Here is a 15,414-nt window from a genome sequence, read left to right on the forward strand (position 1 = left end):
TGACCATGAGGAACCTTAGATCACAGAAAAGATGTCACTGCCACTTCCAGTAATGACTGAGTAAGATCCTAGTGGATCCACTCCCACATAGAAAACAACTGTAAAGTTTAGACATAATACCAAAAAGAAGCTACCTGAAAGCACTGGAGAGTAACAAGAAGCAGGCAGATTCTGGAGGAAGAAAGCTGTGAAATGAGTTTCCATTTTCAGGGTGCAGAGATGAGGTGCTGACTGCAGGTCAGCAGAGCAACAGGAGTGCTGTCTTTCTGGTCTGTGGAATCAGAATACTGAAGCACAGGAAATCATAGCCTTTGGCCAAGGAGGAAGGGGATTCCAGAAGAAAAAGAACCAGAAAAGGGATACACAAATTCTATCTTCCAACATCTTTGGATAACCCTTGAATTAACATGTATGAAACAAATTCAAAGCAGTTCAACTAAAGACAAAATATCTGTACTGAAGCTGGAGCTTCAACTAAAGAAATAAAGTATGCAATTCTATTCTGACCAAGAGAATTACTGGCCAAACAACAACTTCAACAACCACAGAAAACAATGGAAAACTTTCTCAAGAAAAAAGATCAATTCCAAAAGTATTCAAATAAACCAACAAATAGTCAGAAAAGAGTAACAGAGGAACAAAAACAGAGAAGACAAACAAATAAAATGGTAGAGGCAAGGGCTTGCCTGGTGGCGCAGTGGTTGAGAGTCTGCCTGCCGATGCAGGGGACACGGGTTCATGCCCCGGTCCGGGAAGATCCCACATACCGCGGCGCGGCTAGGCCTGTGAGCCATGGCCGCTAAGCCTGCGCGTCTGGAGCCTGTGTTCTGCGACGGGAGAGGCCACAACAGTGAGAGGCCCGCATACCGCAAAAATAATAATAATAATAAATAAAATAAAATAAAATGGTAGAGGCAAAATCAACAGCATTGATAATCATGTTAAATGTTAATGGACAAAGATCCAATTAAGAGACAGAGGCTTCCAAAACTGATTTAAAAAGCAAGACACAATTATATGCTGTCCAAAAGAGATGAATTTTAAATGTAAAGGCCCAGAGAGATTGAAAATATATGGATAGAAAAAGATACATAATGCAAAAAGTAAGCAAAAGATGTCTAGAGTGGCTATATTAATATCAGACAAAACAGATTTTAGGACAAAAATTAGTACCAGAGATAAAGAGGGACCTTGCATAATGATAAAAGGATCAATAAGACATAATAATAATAAAAGTGCATATGTTAATAATAGAGCTTCAAAAAACATGGAGCAAAATTTGACAATATTAAAGGGGAAAATCACCAATTCCAAAATCTTAATTGGAAGAAAAAGGAAAAGACTGGAACAACAAGAGCAGGTTTATCAGCAGAGTAGCAAGAAAAAAATGGGGAAATGTGACCACTTGTGCAGAGTCTTGAATATCAGGCCAATTGGCAATACGGAACAACAGAAAGTTTTTGATGAGAAAACTGTTACAATAAAAGGTTATTACAATAAAATAAGAATGAAACTACTTATTTTATGAATAAAGTGAAACTATTTATCTTTATTTCAGCAATTGATGGAATAACTAGACAAATATAAGTCAGCAAAGACAAAGAAGATATGAACAACACTATCAACCACCTTGACCAAGTTGATATCCATAGAATTATACCTCACAACTGCAAAATACACATTCTTTTCAATTGCTCATAGTAGGTTCACCAAGATAAATCATATGCTGGCCATGAAACAAGCCTCAGTAAATGGAAAAGCAGTAACATCATACCAAGTATGTTCTTTAACCACAATGGAACTAGGTTAGATATCAATAATAAGATAACTTTTTTAAAAACCCAAATATTAGGAAATTAAGTAACAACCTTTAATAATTCATGGATGAAAGAAGTAATCATAAGGAAAATTAGAAAATATTCTTAACTGAATGATAATCAGAACATAACATGTCAAAATTTGTGGGATACAGCAAAAGCAGTGATTGGAGAGAACATTTTAGCTTTAAATGATTACATTAAAAAAAAAGAAAGATTTAAAATCAATGGCCTAACCTCCCATCTCAGGAAATGAAAAGGAGAACAAACTAAATGTAAAATAATTAGAAGAAAATAATAAAGAGCAGAAATTGATTAAAGAGGAAATGTACAACACTGAAAATCAATAAACCCAACAACTGATTGTCTAGAAATAAAATTGATAAACATCTGGGCAGACTAATGAGACAAAAGAGAGAAGATACAAATTAAAAACAGCAAGAATGAAAGAAAGGACATCATTATAGTTCCTACAGAAATGAAAAGGATAATAAAGGAATGTTATTAACAACTTCATGCCAATAAATTTGCAACCTAGATTAAATGTAAAAATTAACTGAAACAAAATACCAAAACTAACAATTAGAAAACTTGAATGGCCTCATATCAAACAAAGAAATTGAATTCATAATTAAAATCTTCCCACAAAGAAAAGTCCAAGTAAAGATGACTTGACTGGTCAATTCTATCGAATACTTAAGGACAAAACAATGCCAATCCTACATAAATTTTTTTCAGAAAACACAAGAAGAGGGAACACTTCACAACTCATTGATGAGGCCAGTATCACTTTGATACCCAAACCAGCAAAGACATCATGAGAAAAGAAAACATAGATCAATATCCCTCATAAACACAGATGCAAAAATTCTTAACAAAATTATAGCAAATCAGATTTGACAATATATAAAAGTGATAATACATAATGACTAAGTGGTATCTATCCCATGAATGTAAGGTTGACTTAACATCCCAAAACAAAATCAATTTAATTTACCACATTAACACACTAAATGAGAAAAAATATGTATTGTAATTTCAATAGATGAAGAAAATTTTTGACAAAATTCAACACTCCATTGTAATAGAAGTTGAAGGGAATATCCTTCATCTGATTAAGGGCATCATCATCAACAATAAAAAGCTCACTACTTTTGCACTAAGATCAGGAATGAGTAAAGGAAGTTTGCTCTCACCATTTCTACGCATAATTGTAATGGATATCCTAACCAGTACAATGAAGCAAGAAAAAGAAATAAAAGTCATATGCAAAAAAAAAAAGGAGGAAGTAGAAATGCCATTACCTGCAGATGACATGATCATGTACAGAAAAGATCCTAAGGGATCTGTAAAACGTCCTACTAGAACTTAAAAGAAAACTCAACAGGGTTACATGACACAAAGTAAAAAATACATTTTTTTCTATAGACTAGCAATTAAAAATTAGAAAATGAAAATTTTTAAATCCATTTATAATAGCATCAAAAAACAAAATACTTAGGAATAAATTTAATAAAAGATGTGCAAAACCTGAAAGCTACAAAAATTTGTAAAGGGAAATAAAAGAAAAACTAAATAAATGGAAAGATATACCATATTTATGGACTGGAATTTGAGATAGCAATTCTCTCCAAATTAAAAATTCAATGCAATCCCACTAGTTTCCTAGCAGGTTTTTTGAAGAAATTGGTAAGTTGATTTTACATTTATATAAAAATGCAAAGACAGAAGAGCAAAAACAACCTAGAAAAAGAAGAATAAAGCTAGAACACTCACAGTATCTGATGCTGAAACTTAAAATAAAACTACAGTAATCAAAATAGTATGGTTTTGATAAAGATAGATAATAAATCAAAGAAACAAAATAGAGAGTCCAGTAAATACCCCAATACTTTTATGATCAAATGGTTTGTGACAAAGGTGCCAAAGATAATTCAATGCGGAAAGGATAGTCTTTTCAACAAATGTTGCTGGAACATGGTTATCTATATGGAAAATAAATAAACCTTGACCCTTACTTCATACAATACTCCAAAATTAACTCGAAATGAATCACAGACTTAAAGGCAAAAACTATAAAAATCCTAGAAGAAAAGATAAGAAAAACTTTATAACTTTGAGTAAGACAAATATTTCTTAAACAGGACACATATGAACATATACAGACAACAGCTAAGAGGCAGCTGGAGATAAGGTATCATAATGGGACTGGGCTTATTCTTTTCTGCGGGTGGGGGGGCTCTCATAGTGCTTTTGCTCATACTTCTTTTGCAGCCCATATAACATCAAAATCATTCTTTCATTCAGACAAAATAAATGTGAATAAAAAACTCTCCAACCAACCTCTGAAGCCCTTGCATCTTAATATAAAAAATTAACTTTTACAGCGAGAGAGAGAAATTGGAAGGTATGTTTTACCACATCAAACTAGACAACAATGACATTTCAGAGAAAGATTTCAGAAAGGATCATAATGAAAAAGTCAGTTAGAAAAGTCAAAATTAAAAGAAAAGGAATTGATAAAAATTTACCAGGCATATCTTCATGACAGAGAGTATAAATGAACTTTCTTTTACATAATGAGTATATTCCCAGAAAAGTAAGTATAAAAGCAAGTTTTTATAAAATGCAACTTTTTATGCAGTAGTAATTTCTTTATAAATTAATTTTATTATGAATCATATTATACAGAAAGACCCTTCATGATTTCAATAACAAACCCTAATTTATATTTTGTATAATTCTAAATGTTCCTAAGTTAGATTGCTTAAGGCCAAATATGGAGTTGAAATAGTAATGCAAATTATAAATATACAATAAATTTACTTATCATAAGGGAAAAAAATCAGAGACTAAAACTTGAAATTATCCAAAAAAGTTGATTTTTCATCTATAATCATAAAAGTGCAACTTTTCAGCCATTTTCTGTGTAAAAATCACAAGAGGTTGACAAGAGAAAGTAGAAATGACATAGAAAAAGGAAAAAGATAAAAGTTTATAGCTATTCACAAATATAAGAAGGACACAAGTTAAGTGGACCACAATAAAAAAGGAATGAAGATACTTGATCTGAAATTTAAGCTCTCTGTATTTATCAGGCTCATTACATCAATCACAGGCTTAAAAAAAAAAAGAAAGAAAGAAAAAGAGAAGACACAGGCCAAGCCTTGCTAGAATAATTTACTAATTTGAACATTTAATAAAAATGCACAATCATAGCTATTATACACCAAACACCAAGTATGTACAAGTAACATATTATCTCTAACTCTTAAATAACCTTACAAGATAGGTATTATCATCCCATTTATCTTAACCCCACAGAGGTTAAGAGATTTATCCAAAACCATATTGTCATTAATAGAAGAGAAGGAACTTGAACCTAGGTCTGTCCTTTGAAAACAGCAATCTAACTCCCAAATGTTGGCATACAACAATTTTTTAAAACAGATTTTGTTTCATTTACAATAATTATACTTATCAAAGAAATCCTTTAGGGAATTACAGAATACTAAACAACTCATAAGGTAGCAGCAATACTAGAAATACCACTGAATGAAGCCAAAAATACCCACCAGAATTAAGGTAGAAAGCTATGACTATGACATATTATTAAGACAGTAAGAATCTTTTTTAAACTTCTAGGAAATTTCTATTAACCTTTGTTAACCCAACAGAAAGCCAAAAATAGGATGAAATGGTTTTGTGGTTCAATAAAAAAAAAATCTCAACACTTCAAGTCACATCTTAAGAAATCATTTCTAAAATAAACTGGGGGTTAGGAGGTGAAGAGGCACAATGAAAATAAAGCATATACAAAACAAAGATAACAACTCAAGACAAACTATTCAAGGGAAAATAGATAATTACAATGATTTATTAGGAAAAAAAAGTTTCTCTGATTAAATAACATTCTGAAAATAAGCAGTCATTGACAGGGAATAAAATTATTTTAAATTGAAGGAAAGAAACACAATCATAATACTCCATCTAAAACATCTGTGCAAAAAAGAGATGTCCAAAACCTATAGAAATAACTAGAACACATCCTATCAAGAAACTGAGCGAAAAAAAAATTTATATCTCAAACATACAGGAAAAAAATTAAACTTAGACATAGAAAGCATACTTCCAAAGCATAAAAAAAGGAAGCTATTCACTAGTGTACCAGCTCAATGAAGCCATTCCATATCTTGCTGAAAAGTACAGACTATTTAAAATTAATAACTGCACTCAGTCAATAAAGTGTTACATTAAAATACGAAATCAGCACAAAAGATTCTGTGAAAGTAAATGAAATTTCTACCTTTGGCCATTTGGGATTGAGAAGTCGGGCTTTGATTGCATCGTCCAGTGCCTTGTCATACTGCTGGATTTTCATATAGGCTGCAGATCTATTGCTGTATAAGATGCAGTTCTGAGGGTCAACAGCTAGGGCTTCATTGTACAGAACAATAGCTGTGTGGAAATCTCCATCATGACAGGCCTGATTACTCTGACGAACTTTCTCAACAAATTCAGCTTTGCTCAGCACTGGTCCATCAGGACTTCTCCGGCCAATAGTCTTAGCACCAAAGAGAGGAATCTACAAACAAAGAAACTTTGTGAGACAAAGTTTAGATAATCCAGAGAGGTTACTTGTCTGAATTTCAAGAGAACATGGACATTCTTCATAGTCTGCTTTATATTATAGGTAACTTTTGTGCCGTGAAAGACAATAAACTTTCTAAGAAGCAGCCAACATAGTACCTTAAATACAAATGTATCACTATATATGTATGTGTGTTCATATATATATACATATAGTTATAAACATACATATTTATACATGTATATATTTTTAAGAGAATGAATGAATAAATGCAAAAACGTACTCAGGCTTTTCTTTGGCAATTTAAAGTTATACTAAGAAAAAAAACAAAAAGGACTTACTTCCCTGGTGGCATAGTGGTTAAGAATCTACTTGCCACAGTGGTTAAGAATCCCCTTACCAAGGCAGGGGACACAGGTTCAATCCCTGGTCCGGGAAGATCCCACATGCCACAGAGCAACTAAGCCCGTGCGCCACAAGTACTGAGCCTGTGCTCTAGAGGACGTGAGCCACAACTACTGAGCCCGCATGCCACAACCACTAAAGCCCACGCGCCTAGAGCCCGTGCTCCGCAACAAGAGAAGCCACCGCAGTGAGAAGCCCTTGCACCACAACGAAGAGTAGCCCCCGCTCGCCGCAACTGGAGAAGGCCCGTGCGCAGCAACAAAGACCCAATGCAGAAAAAAGTAAAATAAATTAATTAGTTAATTTTTTTTAAATCTACAAACAATAAATGCTGGAGAGGGTGTGGAAAAAGGGAACCCTCTTGCACTGTTGGTGGGAATGTAAACTGATACAGCCAGTATGGAGGTTCCTTAAAAAACTAAAAATAGAATTACCATATGACCCAGCAATCCCGCTACTGGGCATATACCCAGAGAAAACCATAATTCAAAAAGACACATGCACCCCAATGTTCACAGAAGCACTATTTACAATAGCCACGTCATGGAAGCAACCTAAATGCCCACTGACAGATGAATGGATAAAAAAGACGTGGTACATATATATAATGGAATATTATTCTGGCATAAAAAGGAACGAAATTGGGTCACTTGTGAAGACGTGGATGGACCTAGAGACTGTCATACAGAGTGAAGTAAGTCAGAAAGAGAAAAACAAATATTGTATATTAATGCATATTTGTGGAATCTAGAAAAATGGTACAGATGAACCTGTTTGCAAGGCAGAAATAGAGACAAATACGTAGAGAACAAACGTATGGACACCAAGGCGGGAAATGGGGGGTGGGATGAACTGGGAGATTGGGATTGACATGTATACACTAAAAGGTATAAAATAGATAACTAATGAGAACCTGCTGTATAGCACAGGGAACTCTGCTTAGTGCTCTGTGGTGACCTAAATGGGAAGGAAATCCAAAAAAGAGGGATATATGTATACATATGGCTGATTCACTTCACTGTACAGCAGAAACTAACACAACACTGTAAAACAACTATACCCCCAATTAAAAAATATATATATATATAAACTATGCTAAGTTATCTTTGGATATAAGATTGTGAGTTATTTTCTTAAAATTTTCTCTTACCCAAATGTTGGGCAATAAGCATATATAAGTTTTAAATTTAAAAAAAATAAAACTTTTTAAAAATAAATTTTCACGTACCAATGAATCTTTTTAGACTGGCAAATTTGGTAACTATAATTTTGCTACTACCATGGAATTTCAAAGACAAACATCAGTTTTTGGAGATCACCAAAAAGAAAAAAAAATCTGCTGTAAATTGTATCTTGGCAATTTAAGACCTGCCTTTGATGTTGATTTTTCCAAATCACTAAGTTTTCTATGACTTTATAGCAGTGACTTTAAAATGAAAGGGAGTGAATGAGTCAAATGTTATTCATTTTTAAAACAGGAAAATTATAAACTGCATTAGAGTCCTGAGGATAGAAGCTTAAGACAGCAGTATCAAGAGAGACAGCTTGCGATTTCAAGCAGGCTTGCCCTAAGTGAAATTACAACAAAAAGTGTGATTTCCTTCCCGGTGTCTTCCTTTAAGACTCAGTCCAGTCCCTCTATTCAAAAGTGCATAATCGGGGCTTCCCTGGTGGCGCAGTGGTTGAGAGTCCGCCTGCCAGTGCAGGGGACACGGGTTCGTGCCCCAGTCCGGGAAGATCCCACATGCTGCAGAGCAGCTGGGCCCGTGAGCCATGGCCATTGAGCTTGCACATCCAGAGCCTGTGCTCTGCAACGGGAGAGGCCACAACAGTGAGAGGCCCACATACCGCAAAAAAAAAAAAGTGCATAATCTTTTTTTTCTTTTTTTTGGCTGCATTGGGTCTTTGTTGCTGCGCTCGGTCTTCTAGGTGCAGTGAGCGGGGGCTACTCTTTGTTGCGGTGCGCAGGCTTCTCATTGCAGTGGCTTCTCTTGTTGTGAAGCACAGGCTCTAGGTGTGCGGGCTTCAGTAGTAGTGGCACGCAGGCTCAGTAGTTGTGGCTCGCGGGCTCTAGAGCACAGGCTCAGTAGTTGTGGTGCACGGGCTTAGATGCTCTGTGGCATGTGGGATCTTCCCGGACCAGGGCTCGAACCCGTGTCTCCTGCATTGGCAGGCAGATTCTTAACCACTGCAAAAAGTGGATAGGTCTAATATGTGACACATCAGCATACACAAAAGTAATACATTCCTCACAGAGGTATTTGCATTAAAAAGAGCAGACTTCACAGAGAGCAGGAAGAAGGCAGAGCTAATCTCTCACACAGGCAACCAGATTTTTTCCTCTGCTTATAGGGGTATCATATCCTAGATTTCCAGAACAATTTAAAATATCCTATAAGTTTCAAATATCAGTGCCCAAGTTATATCCTTCAACTACCTCATACTAGAAGTGACCAATAATGTACTCTAGTTAGGGTTTTGTTTTTTATTTTTAATTATGATCATGAAACATATTGCTTGAAAGTGAATGGACTATGGGACATTTACCAAACAACCAGGATTTTCCTAAACAACCTTGATGTTTATTTATTCCATCTGCATCATCAAACTAATACGTAAGACAGTGACAATGTATAAGACTGATTTCATTTTGGAAAATACAGTCATCATGACTCTACTTAAAGGCAGTACTAGCCATACGTCATAGAAACAAATTTTACACTTGAAAATTCAGGGGTACAACATAAAAATAGCAATAGCAGCCTTTAAAAGTAAAATCGTTAGGTTCACAGGTAGCCTAAAAGTGAAAAAGACATGATCCTACTATTACAGCATTCCCTGCTTCCCAGGGTAATTTGGTTCAATGCCAAAATAGATAAGAATCAAATTAAGAAAGAGTCTGCATTCTATTACCTCCATATACATTAACATAAAGGAACATTTTCCAAAACACGTTCCAAGGAACCCTAGGTCCTCAGGAGACTAGGATGAACAAAGTTAAATTAAGTTTCTTCTTTAGTGGAAGACCTCTAAGAGCTTCTATTTTTCACACTGTGAACCTGAGAGAAGAGATACCATACATTATGAGATCAAAGTATCTTTTTGGTGGAGTACCTAGCTGGACCAGAAAATGCTTGAAACACTGATGTAAACTATTAAATATAAGGCCTCTGAGAGCAAAGAAAAACGTCATGGAAAAGTCAATGCTAGTGCAGAAAGATTATAAATACTAGAGGAGAACTCCAACACCATCATCACCACCAAGTACCCACAAATTTAAGAGAAAATGCACTCTAGTTAAGTGTCCATAGAAGAATCTAATTTGTCAAAATATGCCTGTATCTACTCAGCTGGTTACAATGTGGTCCTTAGGAGGCTAAGAAATAGCCATTTTTGTGTATGGTTTTTAAAAACGGATATCATTTGCCTAGTCCTTCTCTATCTTCTCGGCAATTGAAAAACTTGGCAATACAGAGAGATTAAAAAAAGACTTGCATGTATTTCTCACATTATATATATATAGTACTTGGAACAAGCAGCCATATTAACTTCATAGACTACTAGGGTGAATATACAGTACTACTTAAGGAGACAAGGAAAAATAAAATTCTGAAATACTCATTTAATTCCTCTGATATTCTTTCTTTCCTCATATATTTCATATAGGTATAGTTTATGGATGTCAACATATATTAACATTGTTGATATTTTCTTCTCACCCTCTGACAAACTCATCTTAAAAGGGTAGAAGAAGTGTCAATAACATATGGACCAGGGCTTCCCTGGTGGCACAGTGGTTAAGAATCCACCTGCCGGCGCAGTGGTTGAGAGTCTGCCTGCCAATGAGGGGGGCGCAGGTTCGTGCCCCGGTCCGGGAGGATCCCACATGCCACGGAGTGCCTGGGCCCGTGAGCTGTGGCTGCTGGGCCTGTGCGTCCGGAGCCTGTGCTCCGCAACGGGAGAGGCCGCAGCGGTGAGAGGCCCGCGTACTGCAAAAAAAAAAAAAAAAAAAAAAATTCCACCTGCCAATGCAGGGGACACGGGTTCGAGCCCTGGTCCAGGAAGATTTCACATGCCACGGAGCAACTAAGCCCATGCACCACAACTACTGAGCCTGCGCTCTAGAGTCGGTGAGCCACAACTACTGAAGCCCGCACACCACAACTATTGAAGCCCGCGTGCCTAGAGCCTGTGCTCCGCAACAAGAGAAGCCACCGCAATGAGAAGCCCATGCACCGCAACAAAGAGTAGCCTCTGCTCACCGCAACTAGAGAAAGCCCGCACGCAGCAACAAAGACCCAATGCAGCCAAAAATAAATTAATTAATTAAAAAGAATAAATTATTTTAAAAAAGAAAAATACTTATCATCCTTTACATTAAAAAACTATAGGGGAATCAAAGAATTAACTGTTTAAGATAAGATAAAATTATAAAAGTACTAAAAGGAAACACAGAATTTTTTACCATGTAAACTGAAGAAGGAATTTCTAAGTACAACACAAAACCTAAAAACATAATAGAAAACACTGATAAATCTGACAACATAAAAGTTTTAAATATCTGCATAGAAAAAATGATTTTTAACTAAGCAAAAAGATAAGTCACAAATCAGTAATAAAAAAAACTATTTGTAACACATGATAAAAAACTAATTTGCTTACTATATAAAAATCTCCTACAAATAAATCAGAAAAAAATTCTAGTGGAGGACTTCCCTGGTGGCACAGTGGTTAAGAATCCGCCTGCCAATGCACGGGACACTGGTTGGAGCCCTGGTATGGGAAGATCCCACATGCTGCGGAGCAACTAAGCTTGTGCGCCACAACTACTGAGCCTGAGCTCTAGAGCCCGTGAGCCACAACTACTGAGCCTACATGCCAAAACTACTGAAGCCCACATACCTAGAGCCCGTGCTCCACAAGAGAAGCCACCACAATGAGAAGCCCACACACCATGACGAAAAGTAGCCCCCACTCACCACAACTAGAGAAACCCCACACATAGCAGTGAAGACCCAACGCAGCCATAAATAAATAAATTAAATAAATAAATAAATAAATAAAATTTTAAAAAATAAAATCTAGTGGAATAAATGAACAAAAAATATGCACAGACAGATCATGAGAAAGGAAATCTATATGGCTTTTAATCATATTTTTTAATGTGTGGTTTCTTTTATTTTAAAAGAAAATCAAACCTCAAAATATCATTTTTCACCTCTCATACTACTGGAAAAAAATTATCAGTACGCTTTAATAAGGGAACAAAGAAAAAGTTCCACCCATACATTGTTGGTGGAAGTGTAAGCTGATGTAATTATAGAACAATTTAGGAATATTTATAAAAATGTAAAAGACACATACCCTTGGAATTCTAGAAATTTTTCCTACTTCTGGTAAATTAGCCTTCAGATACATTAACCTATGTAAACAAAGTTACATAAACCAGGATATTAATAACAGCCTCATTTGTATTAGCATGAGGTTAGAAAAAAACCACAATGTTGGACAACAGGAAAATAGATAAATTAGTTTTAATAGATCTATATAATTGATACTATAAAGCCAGCCAAAAGAATGAGGTAGATTTTATATACTGATATGTAAAGTTAGAAAAAATCAAGATGCAAAACAGAGAGGTGGGATATGTAATCTTCTATGAAGTAAGTGGGAGGAATAATGCATATACATGTACATACACTTGCATACTTAAATATATTATAGATTAATTATGCCAGAAACAATATAAAAACCAGAAGAGTAACTGACTCAAAAGAGAGTTGTTTGAGGACTGGAAGGTAGAGGTTGTAGGGAGACCAACTTTTCAATTTTGTACTGTCTGATATTTTACTATATGCATATATTACCTACTTTTTTAAAACATGAAAAGAATCATTCTGAAAACAGAGCATAGCTTACTTTTATATATCAAGGTATCCATATATGGTTGCAAAATCTGTTCACTTTCTAAGGGTATCTGGCTAAGAAGATGAAAGGGAATTAAAAACCAGTCTTTGCACCCTGGCCCAGAGCTACATAAGCCTAGAATGGAGATACCACTTTCTTACAAAGTCACTCTCTACTCACCAAGCTATTCTTATGGCTAGGGAGTAGGATCTTTCTTGAATTCACACAAAGGCCAAATATGGATAAGCTGCTATATATTAATTATGTATTTTTTTAAATAGATGATAAGACAAAATTCACTGGAGAATTGACCATATAATAAAAGAACTCAGTGTACATTCCAAAATATATGTAGAATATATAATATATATTACATGGTATATAATATATGTATTATATATAAAATATATAATACATGAAGTTAAGAACTTTGTGGATGGGTTCACAAGATTTGACCCACAACTGACAGAATAAACTGAAAGAAAAGTCCATAGAAAATACCCAAAATTAAATATACTCAAATAGAAAAAGGAAATGGGGAAAAATGACAGGTGCATAAGAGATAAGAGGAACATGCCAAAGAGGTCTAACACATATAATTGGGATCCCAGAAGGAAAGAAAAGGGATTAGATGCAATATTTGAATACCGCATGACCAAGAATTTTCTAAAACTGATGAAAGACATCAACTCAGAATACTGAACCCACTGAACTTCATCCAACCTCAAGCTATCACAAAGAAAACTAGACCAACACACATCACAGTCAAACCACTAAAAACCAAAAACAAAGAAAATGTTAAAGCAAACAAAGGAGAAAAAAAGACACATTACCTTCAAAGGGGCTACAAGCTGCAAACTCAACAGGAATGATGGAAGCTGAACTAGCAGCTAGCCTACAATTCTACACCCAGAGAAAATATTATTCAAAAATGAAGTGGAAATATGATTGATCCTACATTACTGGTGGAATTTTAAATGGTTCAGCCATTGTGGAAAACAGTTGGCAGGTCTTCAAAAAGTTAAACATAGAGTTACCATATGACCCAGAAATTCCACTCCTGGGTATCTACCCAAACGAATTGAAAATGTATATCCCCACAACAACATGTACACAAATGTTCATAGCAGCATTATTCATAATGGCCAAAAAGTATAACAACACAAATATCCATCAAATGATGAGTATATAAACAAAATGTGGCATAGCCACACAATGGAACCAAAAAAAGGAACAAAACACTAACACACACGAGAATATGGATGAACCTTTAAAACGCTATGTTAAGTGAAAGAAGCCAGAAACAAATGGCCATATTTGTATGACTCCATTTATATTAAATGTCCATAGTAGGCAAATCCATAGAGGCAGAAAGCAAATTAGTGGTTGTCAAGGGCCAGAGATGGGGGAAATGGAACACCTAACAAGTACTGGAATTCTTTTTGGGGTGATGGAAATTCTTGGGATTAAACAGTGGTGATGGTTGTGAATATACCAAAATCCACTAAATTGTACGATTTTAAATGGTGAATTTTATGGTGTGTTAATTTTTAAAATGTAAAATAAATACTTTTTCAAACAAACAAACACTGAGGGAATTCATCAACATCAGGCCCACACTAAAATAAATACTAAAAGAAATACTGCAGGAAAACGATCTTAGACAGAAATATGGAAATGTAGAAAGGAAGGAATAATACTGGTAAAGGCAAATATATGAGTAAATATAAATGAACATCAGCTATACAAAACAGTAACTGTAATGTGAAGTTTAAGATATATATATAAGACAGGGGCTTCCCTGGTGGCGCAGTGGTTGAGAGTCCGCCTGCCGATGCAGGGGACATGGGTTCGTGCCCCGGTCTGGGAGGATCCCACATGCCGCGGAGCGGCTGGGCCCGTGGGCCGTGGCTGCTGAGCCTGCGCGTCCGGAGCCTGTGCTCCGCAACGGGAGAGGCTGCAGCAGTGAGAAGCCCGCGTACCGCAACCAAAAAAAAAAAAAAAAAGATATATATAAGACAGAACCTGAACCAAGATGGCGGAGTAGAAGAACATGCTCTCACTCCCTCTTGTGAGAACACCAGAATCACAAGTAGCTGCTGGACAATCATCGACAGGAAGACACTGGAACTCACCAGAAAAGATACCCCACATCCAAAGACAAAGGAGAAGCCACAATGAGACGGCAGGAGGGGCGCAATCACAGCAAAATCTAATCCCATAACTGCTGGGTGTGTGACTCACAGACTGGAGAACACTTATACCACAGAAGTCCACCCACTGGAGTGAAGGTTCTGGGCCCCACGTCAGGCTTCCCAACCTGTAGGTCCAGCAAAGGGAGGAGGAATACCTAGAGAATCAGACTTTGAAGCCTAGTGGGATTTGATTGCAGGACTTCGACAGGACTGGGGGAAACAGAGACTCCACTCTTTGAGGGCACACACAAAGTACTGTGCACAGTGGGACCCAGGGAAAGGAGGAGTCACCCCACAGGAGACTGAACCAGACCTACCTGCTAGTGTTGGAGAGTCTCCTGCAGAGGCGGGGGGTGGCTGTGGCTCACCATGGGGACAAGGACACTGGCAGCAGAAGTTCTGGGAAGTACTCCTTGGCGTGAGCCCTCTCAGAGTCTGCCATTAGCCCACCAAAGAGGCCAGGTAGGCTCCAGTGTTGGGTTGCCTCAGGCCAAACAAC

The 15,414-nt window shown here is 36.3% G+C and overlaps 1 protein-coding gene across 2 annotated transcripts in view; it reads right to left on the bottom strand.

The window, feature by feature from the left end:
• Positions 1–15,414, bottom strand: part of TTC28 (tetratricopeptide repeat domain 28) — a gene marked incomplete at both ends in the record, with an annotated part of 616,677 nt that overhangs the window by 576,572 nt on the left and 24,691 nt on the right. For both annotated transcript variants that reach the window (XM_079717073.1, XM_079717072.1), the window contains one exon: positions 6,124–6,402. In XM_079717073.1, coding sequence (XP_079573199.1) covers positions 6,124–6,402 — 279 coding nt within the window. The remainder of the gene's footprint in view (positions 1–6,123; positions 6,403–15,414) is intronic.

The sequence above is a fragment of the Hyperoodon ampullatus genome (genome assembly GCF_949752795.1).
Source record: "Hyperoodon ampullatus genome assembly, chromosome: 13".
Classification (NCBI taxonomy): Eukaryota; Metazoa; Chordata; class Mammalia; order Artiodactyla; family Ziphiidae; genus Hyperoodon; species Hyperoodon ampullatus.